Source organism: Danio rerio, chromosome 6 (assembly GCF_052040795.2).
Source record: "Danio rerio strain M-AB ecotype USA chromosome 6, GRCz13ab, whole genome shotgun sequence".
Lineage (NCBI taxonomy): Eukaryota > Metazoa > Chordata > Actinopteri > Cypriniformes > Danionidae > Danio > Danio rerio.
The window spans coordinates 56543738-56560034 of record NC_141026.1 but is presented as its reverse complement, the minus strand read 5'-3'; the positions used below and the strand labels follow the sequence as shown (position 1 = coordinate 56560034).

Genomic DNA, 16297 nt, shown 5'->3' with positions numbered 1-16297 from the left:
ATACTCCATCAGTTGTTTTTGTTTCTGTCAGCTTTGCATTTAATTAAAGAATTATTAATAAACTATTATGGCTCAGAACAATGTTTGTGGTTGTTTTTGCAGAATAAAGGCCTTCAGTCATATTCAACAGTGCTCTGTTTTGTGTTTTGGCTGCTGATAAACCTGTCGGGCTTTATTCTGTGACAACAGCTGCCTGAATGTATTTTATACCTAACTTACAGTCGCTTATAGAACATTACTGCAATTTACGTGTTAAAACTAAAACTTAAATACATTTTCATTCACTCATAAAATAAAATAAATATTGCACAAAAAATGAGTTCAAGCTGACGTATTGAAAATACTCAAAATAAAGGAATAAAAAAACTGGAATAAAGAAAGACTGAAATATAATTAAAACAAATATTGCATAAAAATAGGTTTAAGCTGACGGATTTTAAAAATAGTCAAAATGAAGAAAAAATGTGAACTTAAATAAAAAAATTAATGAAATAATACAAATATTGCACAAAAAATTGATTTAAGTTGACGTATTAAAAAAATATTAAAATTAAGATAATTGACTGGAATAAAAAAAAAGACTGAAATAAAATGTAATAAATATTGCACAAAAAGTAGGTTTAAGCTGACATTAAAATACTAAAAATGAAGGGAAAAATTAATGTGAATAAAAAAAATATTGTACAAAAAACTAATGAGTAATACTTAAAATTTCTTAAAAATAAAACAAAAAATTACTGAAAAAAAGTTAATAAAATATTGCACAAAAAGTAGGTTTAAGCTGAGGTATTAAACAATATTTAAAGTAAAGGGGGAAAATTTACTGGAATAAAACATTGCTGAAAAAAATTAAATATTGCACAAAAAATAGGTTTATTACTATTAAACTGGTGTATTAAAGTACTCACATTAAAGAGAAAAATGAAACTGGAGTAAAAAAAATGACTGAAATAAAATAACTTACATTGCACAAAAAAGGCTTTAAGCTGATGCTATAAAAATATTTAAAATAAATAGAAAATCGATTTAAGTGGGATAAAAAATTACTGAAACAAACAAACACACAAAAAGCAAGGTTAGCTAATGCAAATGTTTTAGAGCAACATTAAGAACTCTGCAGAGATGGAGTTGAGTTACTTACGGTCTTTGTTATGGACAATCTGAAAGTTTTTGATGGAGGCCTGTGTGACTCTGCCATTGAAGTTCAGCACATGTGAAGCGGTTTCTTCATTCCACACCGGCGTCTTATTGCGCAGCTCTATCAGATTTTCCATATTTCTGTTTTGATGTCTAACGAGGAGGCCATCGTTTTCCTGTTGGGAAGCAGTGCATTCAGTTTTCATTAAAAAGGAAAAATACAAACAACATCACACACATTTTTTCCTATTGCTTTGCAGAATAAAATGTATAAATAAATAAAAAAATAATAATAAAAAAATAAATAAAAACAATAATATTATACATTAAATACAATTACAATAAAATAAAACAACATTAAATTAAATAAAAGATAATACATAATAAATAATAAATAATTAATAAATAATTTATAAAGAATAAATTAAATTAAAAATATATAATTAAAAACTAATAAATCATAAATAATAAGTAATTTATTAAATTAAATTAAATTAAATTAAATAATAAGCTTAAATATCTGCGATTTCCTTGGGAGCAGATTCCTTGTGGGTATATACATATTATATAAAATATATCATTACATTTCTATAATGTCATTTAAATATAAATAATAAAATTAAATTAAACAACTAACATTTAATTAAATACAATTAAAATAAAATAAAACAAAATTAAATGTAAAAATAATAGATAATAAATATTATTAATTAATAATTAATAAATAAAATAAAATAATAATAAATCATAAATTATTTAAAATTAAATTAAATTAAATACAAAAATAATGGGCTCAAATATCTGCAATTTCCTTAGAAGCAGATTCCGTATGGGTGTATACAAATTATATAAAATATATTACTAAAGTTTTACTTACACTACGTGGTCGTATGGGGACTCTATCGCCATCTTTGTTCATGCCAGGTATTACTATAATCATTCTCCTCGGCCCTTTCATGCCCAAAACATTTGTTTCCTAAAGCCACAATACAATACGAAATTAATATTATGACAAATAACACACACACAGAGTAATGTAAAAGTGCTCTAGTGTATATGATTGTCTTACGTAGATGATGGCTGCTAATTCCTGCCGTGCGTTAGACATGTCCGGCAGAGCTCTGTCCGGATGCAGTGCATTATCAAACACAGTGAACTTTGTTCCCATCAGATTTGACCTGAAATAAAAAAGCAAATATCATCGAATTGATGCGCAATAAACCTATAAGCAAGCAAAGAGCAGGTTAAAATAGGCTCAGTGGTTAGCACTGTCGCCTCACAGCCAGAAGTTCGCTGGTTCGAGTGCTGGCTGAGGTCAGTTGGCATTTCAGTGGGTTTCCTCTGGGTGCTCCTGTTTCCCCACAGTCCAAACACAAGCGCTATAGGTGAATTGAATAATCTAAATTGGCCGTAGTGTATATGTGTGAATGGGTGTGCATGGATGTTTCCCACCCTGCTGAAAAATCCAGCTTAAACCAGCCTAGGCTGGTTGACTGGTTTTAGCTGGTCGACCAGGCTGGTTTTAGAGGGGTTTTAGCCATTTCCAGGCTGGTTTCCATGACCAGCTAAATCCAGCTAAAACCAGCTTGACCAGCCTGGTGTAAGCTGGACATAGCTGGTTTTGGCTGGGCTCCCAGCCTGGCTAGGCTAGTCAAGCTGGTTTTAGCTGGTCTTCTCCCAGCCTGACCAGCTAAAACCAGGCTGGAAATGGCTGGAAACCAGCCTGGAAATGGCCAAAACCCCTCTAAAACCAGCCTGGTAGACCAGCTAAAATCAGCCAACCAGCCTAGGCTGGTTTAAGATGGTTTTTTCAGTAGGGCAGTACTGGGTTGCAGCTGGAAGGGCATCTGCTGTGTAAAACATATGCTGGCTGAAAAAGCTCTAGCTGTCCATTTAGACCATTGTGCTAATGGCAACGTTGAGCACTCACTGACCTGAGCTTCCCAACAAAGTTTTCTCCTCCTCTGGAAAGGTCAGTGGGGTCGATGGAGATCAGGTAGTTTGAGGTTGTGCTTTTTTTCCTCTTCCTTCCCGCTAACAGAAACACCTGGATGTAGGATGGACATCAGAACAACAGGTTACATTAGCATTAGCATTATTTGAGGCTAAAAAGCACAATTTAACCAAATGTTAGCTCGTGTTCGGTCAGTTTGAAATGTTCTATTGTTGCTTAAAAGCAGTTCATTTTTTAAAAGCCATTTTAAGGTCAAAATTATTAGCCCCTTTTTTTCGACTGTCTACAGAGCAAACCATTGTTATACAATAACTTGCCAAATTACCCTAACCTGACCTAATTAACCTTGCCTAATTAGTTAACCTAATTAATCTAGTTAAGCCTTTAAATGTCTCTTTAAGCTGCATAGAAGTGTGTTAAAATATATATTCAAATATTATACACTGTCATCATGGCAAAGATCAAATAAATCAGTTATTAGAAATGAGTCAATAAAACTATTATGATTGGAAATGTGTTGAAAAAAATCTCTGTTAAACAGAAATTGGGGGAAAAAAATAAGCAGGGGGGGCAAAAATTCTGACTTTAACTATTAACATATATAACAAAAGCTTTTAGATTCAGTACAAGCTAAGTGCTACAGTATCAACACTTTCTGTGACAGCTCAACCCCATAATAATTTGTTTAAAGGACATAAAAATAACCAAAGACTTAAAATGGAGGTCTATGAGAAATAAAGTTTTAATAACATTAATCTTCATTCTTTTACCTTCGGCTTAATCCCTTATTTACTAGGGGAATGAACCAATAACTATTCCAGTATATGTTTTACGCAGCGGAAGCCCTTCAACCCGCAACTCAATACTGGGAAACACCCCTACACTCTCATTCACACACACACACTTAGTTCATCCGATTCACCTATAGCGCATGTGTTTGGACTGTAGGGGAAACCGGAGCACCCGGAAGAAACTTACATCAACATGGGGAGAACATGCAAACACAGAAATGCCAACTGGTCCAGCCAGGACCTTCATGCTGTGAGGTGACAGTGCTGACCACTGAGCTGCCCATATAACAGCAATATGCAGTTCACAATTTTTGTAAAGTAATATTCATTCATTCATTCATTCATTTTCTTGTCGGCTTAGTCCCTTTATTAATCTGGGGTCGCCACAGCGAAATGAACCGCCAACTTATCAAGCATATGTTTTACGCAACGGATGCTCTTCCAGCTGCAACCCATCACTGGGAAAAGTAAAGTAATAATATATAATAATCATTCTTCATCATAAAAATATAAATCATCTAAATCAGTGGTTCTCAAACTGGGGTACGTGTACCACTAGTGGTACGCAGGCTTCCTTCTAGTGGTACGCGGAGGAATGATGTATGTCATGTACATGCTACACACTAAAAATTTATCAAAAATTATGTGTATAATATGCGATATATGACATATAGCCTATATTTCTGAGGTAATCTGCCACGTTTTTTTTAACTGTGCAGAGTTGTAGCTGCTTTACTGGGCCTACTACGCTACTGTATTTCAATACTGCTCATTTTGGTGGTACTTGGAGAGACAATTTTTTTCTGAGGTGGTACTTGATGAAAAAAGTTTGAGAACCACTGATGTAAATCATCCGAATATTAAAATGTGCTTTTCAGTGCAACACTTCTAAATCATTTTTTAGTAATTTGCATCCAACTCAAATGTAAAAGTTATACACTACTGTTCAAAAGCATGAGGCCAGTAAGGTCAGTCAATCAAAATATTCAGTGAAGACATAATAATGTTAACATATACAAATATACAAAACCCGAAAATTACTAAGTAAAACAGCACTTACTACAGTGTGAAGCTTTTCTTATAATAATATTTCTAGAGCAAATCAACATAATGAAAGTATTTCTGTAAGACCACGTCACACTGCTGGAACAGACTACATCTTAAAACATTAAAATAGAAGATGAAATTGCACAGTTTTCTTCTGATTTCAATGTATTGCTGATGAAACCGATACAGCCTAAAAGACTTCTGAAAAATGTGCATGTATAAAAAAAACTGAAGATTTCGTCGTACTTTTTTCTCGTTGTCCAGATGCAGGTAGTATGTTGGGTAAAGGCCTTTGTCCATCCCTCTCTTGTCACGGGTCACTTTGCACTTCACTGTGACTCCTTGTTCAGCAGGTTGAAGCACAAACTCCTCCAGATTGTCAAACTCGATGACTGGAGAAGGTGCTCGCTCCTCCTTCAGAGGAATAAGACAAAAAATACATTTACTGTTGAGTAGGGATGGCTGACGTGAAACTGATGTTTCGACACAGTGTCGAGATCCCGAAGCGCAAGTGTTTCGAAACACTGCACCGAAGCATGATCTGAAGCACCCAAGTCACGTGACTAAAGTGTTTCGAAACACCTGGTCATGTGACTAAAGCGATTCAAAGCATCGATCAGCTTAAAAACGTTTCGAGACCTGACGATTCCTCATTTGATTGACAAGGTCATCAAATAATCTCTGACTTATATGGCTTAGAGGACTGTGTGTTTGCTAATTGATTTTATGCTTTGCATGATGTTTTGGGTTCGAATCCCGACTTGTACAAATACTCTGAAATCATGGTTTTATGTATTTTAATCATGTTTCTGTTTTGTGTAGCCTAAATAGGATACAGCTGCAGTTACGCCATCAATTTAGCATCATTTTTGTAACACTGTAAAACAATAATAAATATTTTTACAGTATGGTTGGGTTTAGGGTTTGGGTAGACATTAATAAAATACAATAAATGGGAAATTTAATGAATAATATAAATAATTCTTGATAACTTCAGGCCCCCGTTTTTGATCTAGCAACAACCATGTTTTAAGACAAAAACGACATATTTATTCACAAATTGTTCATTCGGATATCAGACCAATGTTGAAACAAAACGATACAAGAGCAAAGCATTACCAATTGGTATTAAAGCATTTCAAAACAACTGCGACAGCCTGGCTTTGAAACCTACTAACCCCGCATGGAACTCTGACTCCTTAACCACTGTACTATGTTACTTGAAGGATCAAACATTCAAAGTTGGGTTTAATGCCTCAATTTGTTCAACTGTTCTTTGCTGAAGGTGTTTCAGTGCAATACATAAAAAATTACCACTAGATTCCACTGTAGAGTGGGGTTTCGAAACGTTTCGAAGCTTCGACACATTTGCTTCGACTGTTTCAGTGTTTCACGAAGCCTCGCTTTGCCCACCACTACTGTTGAGAAGTTTTGTGTTCCTACACTGCAAACTCATAGTGTCACACCCCTATTCAGATTATGGTACACTCCAATCTCCTCTCATTCAATCTCTGGCCAATCAGGACTGCCTCAAGGGCTTTATTAACAGCACCTGTGCCCACAGTTTACAATTTTCTGGCAGCACATGGCTGAACTTGAATTTGATTTCCTTTGTTTTCCTGTGTGTGCGCGCGTATTTGACCATGTAAGTGGCTTTTGTATGATTTAAGTTGACTTAAGTGCTCATGTTTGCCATATTTCTGTTTAGTTATGTACTTTGTTTGTTGGTAAACTGAAGCATTTGTATTTCTGTTATTTCCTTACTGATTACTGACACCTAAGCTGCGTCCCAAATGGCACACTACACTATGCACTCATGCAGTAAGTACTTAAGCACTTACACACTTAACAGAATAGTACATGTATGTAGTGGTGTCCCAAATGGTACACTGTTTTTTTTACTAAGCGGAAATTCAAACCGTTTCCCTGATGACGTTTGACGGTTGCCAAATCGGTGAAATAAACGACCATATTATCAAATAATACCTGCTGGAGTATTGCCGCATTCACCATCGGGAGGCGCTATAATCACTCGTATGAGAATTTTGCTTTCACCATCCAAAATAAATAAAGTTATTCAACATGTTTGTCCGATAGCTCCGCCCCTTCCGCTACGTAAGCAAACATGCGGTCGTTGAGTGCGTGAAGTGTCCATTACACACTTCATTTTAGCGGCTGAATGAGTGCATCATCCGGGTAATTAAAGTGCACTTATTAGTTTTAGAGTTTTCAGTGTGAACACACTACTTACACTATTTATACTACAAAATGGGGTAGAATAGTGCACAAGTATGCGATTTGGGACGCAGCTTTTGTATTTCTGTTATTTCCTTGCAGAAAACCACACACACACACACACACACACACACACACACACGCATACATACCTTTCCTACTGAGTACAAATCCTTGTCAATGCTAATAAACACAACTAAATGGAGTGACTAGACTGGACCTCTGTTCTTACCGACAGCACCAATGGCTTCAAGCTAGCTACCTAAACGATTTCCCTCCTAACTTCTTTACCCTGGTGACCTTGTATCACCCAAAATGAATATTTACTTTGCAGTTACTAGTGTAAATCATAAAGAATTTATGCCGCAGTCTTCATACTGTGGTAACATGATGAATTCACCTTTTTGCCTTTTTTCCCTTTGCCCTTTTTCTTTTTCTGCGTCACTTCTGAATCAGAGTCTTCAGTCTCTTCTGCTTTTGCAGAACCTGAGGGGGAAAACCAAAAATGTAAAAAAATAACTATTCGTATGTATTTGATTTCTAAAATGATAGTGCAGAGTTTTTGTATGTGTTAGGGTTTGTGACCAGTGAGATTTGTGAGCATTGTTTGCTTTGTTCTTTTGAGTCACTTTTGTTCAACTGGCTTGTTTGACCTCTTGGCCTGTTGACATTTTTTGATTTTTGGATTGTCCCTCAAATGTGGTTGCTTGTTCTCTAAATAGTTTGTAAATAGTGTATATAATATTGGGATTTAAGGAGTCTGACGCCATTTTATTTGTAAAACCTTTTGATCTCTGTTTTTGTGTTAGGTAGTTAGGATAGTTAATTGTATTTTCTTTTCTTTCATCTTAATCGGGTAGAAGTTTAAAATAAAGGAATTTTTGTTTGTTATTTTGTCCTTGTCAGGTCCCGAATTCAACCCCCTCAAATTTGGTTTCATATTTTCTTTGTCTTGTCTTTCCTGTTGTGCACCTTCCCTAGACGGTGCGTGATAACAGTAGGTTCCTTTAATCTTTTTTTTTTTTTAATGCTATTCCAGAATAAAACTACTTAAACTGAAAGAAATGTATGCAACATGTTAAAAAAAATTGTTTAAAATCTGCTAATGCTACATCATTGTTTGGATCATGATTAAAAATTTGTGTTTGCCACTAATAAAAATGCCCTTTTTTTTTTTTATATATGAAGAGATTTGTTTTGTGTTCATTAATTTGTGGTTTATTTAAAAATTATATATAAATAATTGCATTTATTATACATATATAAATTTTACAAAGAAATTTACAGGAATAATCTAATTTAAAAATGTCATAATAGTGCAATACTTTAAATCTTAGTCATTCATTTTTCTTCGGCTTTAGTCCCTTTATTCATCAGGAGTTGCCACAGCGGAATGAACCACCAATTTATCCAGCATATGTATTACACAGCGGATGCCCTTTCAGCTGCAACCCAGTACTGGGAAACATCCCTACACACTCACATTCACACACATATGGCCAATTTAGTTACATCATTCTATAGCGCATGTCTTTTGACTGTGGGGGAAACCGAAGCACCCTGAGGAAACCCACACCAACACGGGGAGAACAAGCAAACTCCACACAGAAATGCCAACTGGCTCAGTTGTTACTCAAACCAGCGACTTTCTTGCTGTGAGGTGACAGTGCTGACCACTGAGCCACCATGCCGGCCCTGCTTTAAATCTCTTATTTTAAAAAAAAATCATGAGAAATTCAAATCCCCAATTACATTATGAGTTTATAGGTCATGGACCTTTTTTTACATTTCCTTTTCACATTTCATCATAGTTGGTAAACTTAGAGGGCAGTGAATAAGAAAGTATAACAAATAATGTTTTTGTATTCATATTTGCTCAAATAATAAAAGAAAAACTTAAGGATAGTGTTATCAAGACTTTCAAAAAAAGGAAAAACAATTGTGTGATACTATAATGTATAATTCTATAAATTAATTGTTTCTTCGTGCACCGTGATGCAGATGTGGACAATTCAGCATCGGTTCAGTAATAATTATAACCGAATATTATTTAGTGACGTCATTTATCTCATGTGCGCTATTTCGTCGTAGCTTACTGGGCGAGGGAGGCGAGCACGAGTATTTACATCGCTCCAACTACTTAAGAACTAAGAAACTGTGGATAATTTTACTGCTTGTGTGTTTGCTAGATCAGTCTTTCAATGACATTTACAGCAGAAGCCCCTACTTCACTGCGATTGAGAGAATGAAAGTACTCCATTTTCTCTCTCTCTCCCTCAGTGGGCCTGTTTGACCTGCTGGCGTGACTTTTCCTCCCCTCTCAGCTGTTTTACAGCGATACCTCTGGATACAGACACGAGCGAGTGCCTGCAGAGTTTTCTCCACTGTGTCTATCATGGATCAGCTGTGATAGTCGCTGCCGCTTGCCGCTTATCAGTGTCACTCATCTGTGAAGATCGCTGCGCGCAAGTGCCAATCGCAACCATTTTTGTTGAGGGTGTGACCAATCAAAGCGGTGTAAGAGAACTAGACAAGGATCAGAAAGCGAGCAGGATATTTGTTTATATCAGTTGCTATAAATGCTCGTGTTGTTCAAAGTTACAGTTTATATATCTGACTGTTTGTATTAAATGACAAAATTGTATTACAAATAGTATATAAATATATTCATACATTTTAGTACAAGAATTCTGCTGTGAAGAAAATATAAAACTGTGTATGGAAAGCACCGTCAATCCACCTAGATATCGAATTGAACCGAGTCAATGGCATGATAATCGTAACCGAACCGTGAAACCAGTATAGGTTCACAGCTCTAGTGATAATGGCAGCCAGAAGAGACATTGATGTCAAAATGACTGTCCTGCCCCCACAGACGCTGCATTAAGCTGCAGTCACACTGCACTTTTCGCCCCATAGACTTCCATTTATACGATTGCCAATGCGACAGACCGGAAACGTGACAAGTTTTTAAGTGGCTGCATTGTAAGGTTCAAGCTTAGTGAACTCTGACCTGAATGACATGACTTTGTGAGACCAATCGAAGATTAAAAAATGACCTCTCTGTACAGAAATTTTAAATCTGGACCGATTGCTTACTTATTTTAATGCCTCGTGCCAAGGTCACACTGCGCTTTTCTCCCCATAGACTTCCATTCACACGAACATGAATTCGACAGACTGAAAACACAAGCTTGTGCGAAAAGTTTCGCAGTTTGCTGTATTGCAAAGTTCAAGCTTGGTGAACTCTGACCTGCAAAATTTCCTCACATGACTGCGCAAGACCAATAGAAGATCAAAACATGACCTCAGTATACAGAAATGTAAAATATGAACTAATCACTCGCGCTTTTTTTGTCCAATCATCTTGTTAAACCCGCCCCCTTTCGCAGCAGCATACGACAGAATTTCAAATGCTTAAACTCTAGTGTGACTGCGGCATCACAAACACCTCACATATTTCGTTTTTTGTAATTTGATGAATAGATGATATAATAGGAAGTATAACTTTATAAATGTACATGCATAAAAAAAATCTAAATCTTAAAAACTTTCAAGGATTAAAGATTTTGGTGTCCATTAAATTCATTATCGTTATGTTATGAAAAGAGTCCATTACGGGTTGATAAAGGACCAGGCCTTACTTTTGGTCTTTTTTGTCTTTTTGTCCTTGTCTTTGTCTCCTCCGGTCTGAAACATGGAGGCTGTGTTTGAGCTGCTCTTCTTCTTGGTCTTGCTGGTTTTGGTTTCGGGTTCGCTCTCTTCTTCACTCTCGGATTTGGCCGCTGCGTCAAGCCACATTATCAAACGCAAATAATATTCTGAATCATAAAACAGACACGCATAGAGAAAAGTTCTCAAACATTACCTTTCTTTTTACTCTTGGTTTCAGGCTTTTCTCCATTTATCTGAAACATGGAGGCGGGTTCCTTCTTCTTGGTTTTAGATTTTCCTTTACTGTCTGCATCCTCTTTGGCATCTTCATAATCAAATACAGTCAACAAACAATAAATCAATTTGATAGGTCAACTGTTGAACCAAAACTATCAATTCTGTCATTGTTTATTCACCCTTTACTTGTTTCAACCTTTATGAGTTTCTGTCTTCTGTTAAACACAAAAGAAGATATTTTGAAGAATGCTGGACACCTATCCATTGACTTCCATAGTAGTTGTTTTTTCTATGGAAGTCAATGGTCAATGGTTTTTCTATGGAAGTCAAAAAAAAAAAAAAATTTAATACTACTAATACTTCCCTTCTTAGACTTTACAGACCTGAAACTTGCCTTTAGTACTTATTCATTGTTGCTCTTAGTTGTGTAAATTGCTTCCTTGTCCTCATTTGTAAGTCGCTTTGGATAAAAGCGTCTGCTAAATGACTAAATGTAAATGGTTACAGGTTTTCAACTTTCTTTAAAATATCCTCTTTTGTGTTCAACAGAAGAAAAAAAATCACAAACCAATGGAATCATATTAGTAAGTAATGAGTAAATTTAGATTTTTGGGGGAACTGTCCCTTTAAGACCAGGGACCAGATTTATTAAAGCACCAGATGCAACTATGGTAATGTGTATGCAAATTTACTAACACTATAAGAAAAAAAAATAGGGCACTGAGCGCACCTTTTGATTTGGACTTCTTGTCTTTTTCTTTCTCTTTTTCCTTTGTATCAGAGCTTTCTTTTGCAGGCTTTTTCTTCGTCTTCTTTTGAGGAGTTGTCTCTCCATCATCTTCATCATCATCATCGTCATCTGTAGAACCTGTTTTTAATAGAGACATTTAATGTCAACAAGCGATTATTTTGATTTACATATAAATAAATATTTATATATAAATGCACACATGCATGCATGCATATATTTGAGAAAATGTTTATTTATATTTAGATATAAAATATATGTGTATACGGTGCATCCAGAAAGTATTCATAGCGCTTCACTTTTTCCACTTTTTGTTTATGTTACAGCCTTATTCCAAAATGGATGAAATTCATTTATTTCCTCAACATTCTACATGCAATACCCCATAATAACAATGTGGAAAAAGATTTCTTTAAATTGTTGCAAATTTATTAAAAAATAAAAAATCTGAAAAATCACCTGTACGTCAGTATTTACAGCCTTTGACGTGAAGCTCTAGATTTAGCTCAGGTACATTCTGTTTCCATTAATCGTTCTTGAGATGTTTCAACAGCTTCATTAGAGTTCACTTGTGGTCAGTTCACTTGATTGGACATGATTTGAAAAGGCTACACCTGTCTATATAAGGTCCCAGGGTTGACAGTGCATGTCAAAGCACAAACCAAGCATGAAGACAAAGGAATTGTCTGTAGACCTCTGCGACAGGATTGTCTCGAGGCACAAGGTTGGGGAAGGGTATAGAAAAATTTTCTGCTGCTCTGAAAGTTCCAATGAGCACAGCGGCCTCCATCATCCGTCAGTGGAAGATGTTCAACCACCAGGACGATTTCCAGAGTTGGTCGGCCATCTAAGCTGAGTGTTCTGGGGAGAAATAGCTTAGTCAGGGAGGTGATCAATAACCTGATGGTCACTCTGTCTGAGCTAAAGTATTCCTCTCTGGAGAGAGGAGAACCTTACAGAAGCACAATCATCTGTGCAGCAATCCACCAATCAGCCCTGTATGGTAGAGTGTTCAGATGGAAGCCACTCCCCACCTGTAATTTGCCTAAAGGCATCTGAAGGACTCTCAAGCCATAGGAAACCAAATTCTCTGCTCTGATGAGACTAAAATTGAACTCTTTGGAGTGAATGCCAGGCGTTTACACATTTGGAGAAAACCAGGCAATGCTCATCACCAGGCTACTAACATCCCTACAGTGAAGCATGGTGGTGGCAGCATCATGCTGCGGGGATGTTTTTCAGCAGCAGTAACTGGAAGACTAGTCAGGATAGAGGGAAAGATGAATGCAGCAATGTACAGAGACATCCTGAACGAAAACCTGCTTCAGAGAACTCTTGACCTCAGACTGGGGTGATGGTTCATCTTCCAGCAGGACAATGACCCAAAGCACACCGCCAAAATATCAATGGAGTGGCTTCACAACAACTCGGTGAATTGGCAAAAAATCCCAAAGACAGGTGTGCCAAGCTTGTGGCATCATATTCAAAAAGACTTGAGGCTGTAATTGCTGCCAAAGGTGCATCAACAAAGTATTGAGCAAAGGCTGTGAATACTGATGTACAGCTGATTTTCCAGGTTTTTTATTTTTAATAAATTTGCAACAATTTCAAGAACTCTTTTTTTTCACATTGTCAGTATGTGCTATTGTGTGTAGAATTTTGAGGAAGTAAATCAATTTAATCCATTTTGGAAAAATGTTGTAACATAAAAAATGTGGAAAAAGGGAAGCGCCAAGAATACTTTACGTATGCACTGTATGATACAAATTATAAATAAAATTTAATTATCTCTGTAACCGAACAGTTTCTTTTTAATGCGCATATCACATATAATTCAAAGTATTAATCAATACTATAAATGAAGTGAATATTTGTCACTGAACATGCAACAGAACATTTGTGTTTTCATCAGTCAGTCACTTACTCTTTTTCTTCTTCGGGGCACTTTTGGCTTTCTTCTTGGTTTCCTTCTCCTTCTCTGTTGATTCCTTGTCCTTGTCTAGTTTCTTCTTCTTCGTCTTCTCTCCGTCTGCAGGTTATTAAGAGTGTGTGAGTGAGTGAGCATGTCAACACTGCTGTAATAAGACTGAAAATAAGATGAGCTCTGCATTACTCTGAGTGGCAGGACTGCTCTCTGTCGACTGGTCGCCGCTCTTCTTCATCTTTGTCTTCTTGGGTTTGGCTTCACTTCCATTGGTCTCCGCTGGAATCGACTCAGGCTTCTTCTTTTTGGGCTTCTGCAGTAATCTGATGTGTGGAGTCAGAAAGTTTCATTATTGTAATAAACATTAAAAAAAAGCTATGACAAAAATAAGCAGATTTAAAAAGTTAGATAACTCACCAGTGTGGATAAAAGGGAAAGCAATGATTAGAAAAGAACATCACTGTCAGTGTTATTAAGCAATTCAAAAGCTTATTTTGCATTTATTTTGCTTCAAACATCCATACCATATTCATCTGATATTAAGTATGTTATGCAGTACTGCTGAAATGTAATTTATGTAATTATTTTAATTGCTGTCAGTTATGCAAACAGCATTAAAAAACATTAGGTAACATATATATATATATATATATATCACACGAGTAGCAGTGTGATATGGCTGTATATCGGCACTGGTGGGAGGCGTGCATTAGTGCCCTAACCAGTGCCGATATACAGCCATATCGCACTGCTACGAGTGTGATATTGCGTTCATACAACAGTTTGACGGCATAATTGTGTATATAAAAACAAAATCAAACATGGAGAGTTTCAAAAACCCTTTTGTATGAGGAACTACTTTCTTCCACGCTGGATTCAAATCATAAGCTGACAGTTAAACAGTTGAGCAAGCATCTTTAAAACTTTAGATCTGTAGTGTCTGCTTTTTGCTGGTTGTATGTGGGCGGAGTAATACACAAAGGGTAAAGAGCCTGTACGGGTGCTGATATTACTTAAATCTATCACAGCTATCAGCCAATCAGAGTCAAGAACTGTTGTATATATATATATATATATATATATATATATATATATATATATATATATATATATATATATATATATATAAAATATACATATATATAAATATTTATACAACAGTTCTGTTTGGTTCTAGAATCTGATTGGTTGATAGCGGAGCGATATTCTGCCAGTACCAGCACTCGTATGCCTCTTCCCCCTTCACCTTTGCGTATTACTCTGCCCAACAACATAATGTACTTTAGGCTTTTTTAGTTGAGAATGTAGTTGTTTAGATTGCAACAACGCAGCTTGTCGATAAGAATAGTGCCTATTTTTAAATATTTATAACATCTGAGAACCAGCACGCCGGCGGCCGTAAGCCTGACATGCTGAGCAAGGACGGTTGACAATGTTCATACACAAGATTGCGACAAAGACCGCATGATAAGCCCTAAGTTAAAAACAGCGTCATTTCAAACTACAGCTGATCAAATCATTATTAAACAGGTAAACGACTTTCTAAGTCAATCTCTCTCTCTTTTGTATGTTGTGGTGCCGTATTTATACTATAGCAATATTGTGATCTCCTAATTGAAGAAATACTGGGAAATCTCTGTAGCATTTTCTGCCGTTCAGCCTAAAATGTCAGCAAAATCACCTGTTTTGTCATCACTTTCGATATTACGCTAGAGAATCATTCATAGACTAGCTCTTAAGTGACGTTGGTGAATTAGCAATGGCTTCTGCAAGAAAGTAGTTCCTTATAAAAAACTCTCCGTGTTTGATTTTCTTTTTTGCACACTAGATTATGCCGTCGAACTGTTGTATAAACACAATATCACACTCATAGCACTGCGATGTGACTGTATATCATCACTGGTGGGACAACGCACAACTATGTTGCCGATATACAGCCACATCAGCCACTCATGCGATATTGCTTATATATATAAATGATTGGACATTGTAACTGAAACGCCTGGTTTTAGAACACAATAATTTATTAGTATGGTGTAGGCAGGGCCTTCTTTTGCAGTTTATACAACATCAATTGATCTTGGGAATGACAGATAAAAGTCCTGCACTGTGGCTAGAGGGATTTTGAGTCATTCTTCCTGCAGAATAGCGGCCAGGCCGCTACGTAATTCTGATGGAGGAAAACGTTTCCTGACTCAATCCTTCAAAACACCCCAAAGTGGCACAATAGTATTAAGATCTGGTGACTGTTTAGGCCAAGGGAGATGTTCAACTTCACTTTCATGTTCATCAAACCACTCTGCCACCAGTTTTGCTGTTTATATTAGTGCATTATCTTGTATATCACCCCTAATGTTGTGTGCATCGCAATATTTTTAGCAAAACGGTGCTATTTCCGCTAGTTAATCTTTCACACTCTTACTGGTGGAAGTGCAATCAATGAAGATTCTCCACCAGGCTCCTCAAATTTAGTCATGTGACCATAAGTGAATGAATAAGAGAGTGTTCATATACACTCTCTAAATGTACACTGTAAAAAACAACCTATAGAATCTACTCAATAAAACTGA

The 16297-nt window shown here is 36.2% G+C and overlaps 3 protein-coding genes across 7 annotated transcripts in view; 1 reads left to right on the top strand and 2 right to left on the bottom strand.

Moving 5' to 3' along the window:
* slc12a5a (solute carrier family 12 member 5a) overlaps window positions 1-16297 on the top strand; it is a 2560186-nt gene that overhangs the window by 2042545 nt on the left and 501344 nt on the right. The window lies entirely within an intron of this gene.
* anks1ab (ankyrin repeat and sterile alpha motif domain containing 1Ab) overlaps window positions 1-16297 on the bottom strand; it is a 413081-nt gene that overhangs the window by 200561 nt on the left and 196223 nt on the right. The gene's annotated exons all lie outside the window — the stretch shown is intronic.
* Window positions 1-16297, bottom strand: part of tulp1b (TUB like protein 1b) — a 54318-nt gene that overhangs the window by 4527 nt on the left and 33494 nt on the right. For 2 of the 4 annotated variants that reach the window (XM_087255998.1, NM_001442534.1), the window contains 11 exon segments: window positions 13917-14040; window positions 13728-13832; window positions 11786-11923; window positions 11033-11143; window positions 10809-10949; window positions 7565-7650; window positions 5176-5343; window positions 3072-3184; window positions 2207-2315; window positions 2015-2113; window positions 1142-1313 (listed from right to left, as the gene is read on the bottom strand). In XM_087255998.1, the coding sequence (XP_087112124.1) occupies window positions 1142-1313; window positions 2015-2113; window positions 2207-2315; window positions 3072-3184; window positions 5176-5343; window positions 7565-7650; window positions 10809-10949; window positions 11033-11143; window positions 11786-11923; window positions 13728-13832; window positions 13917-14040 (1366 nt within the window). 4 annotated transcript variants of the gene reach the window in all.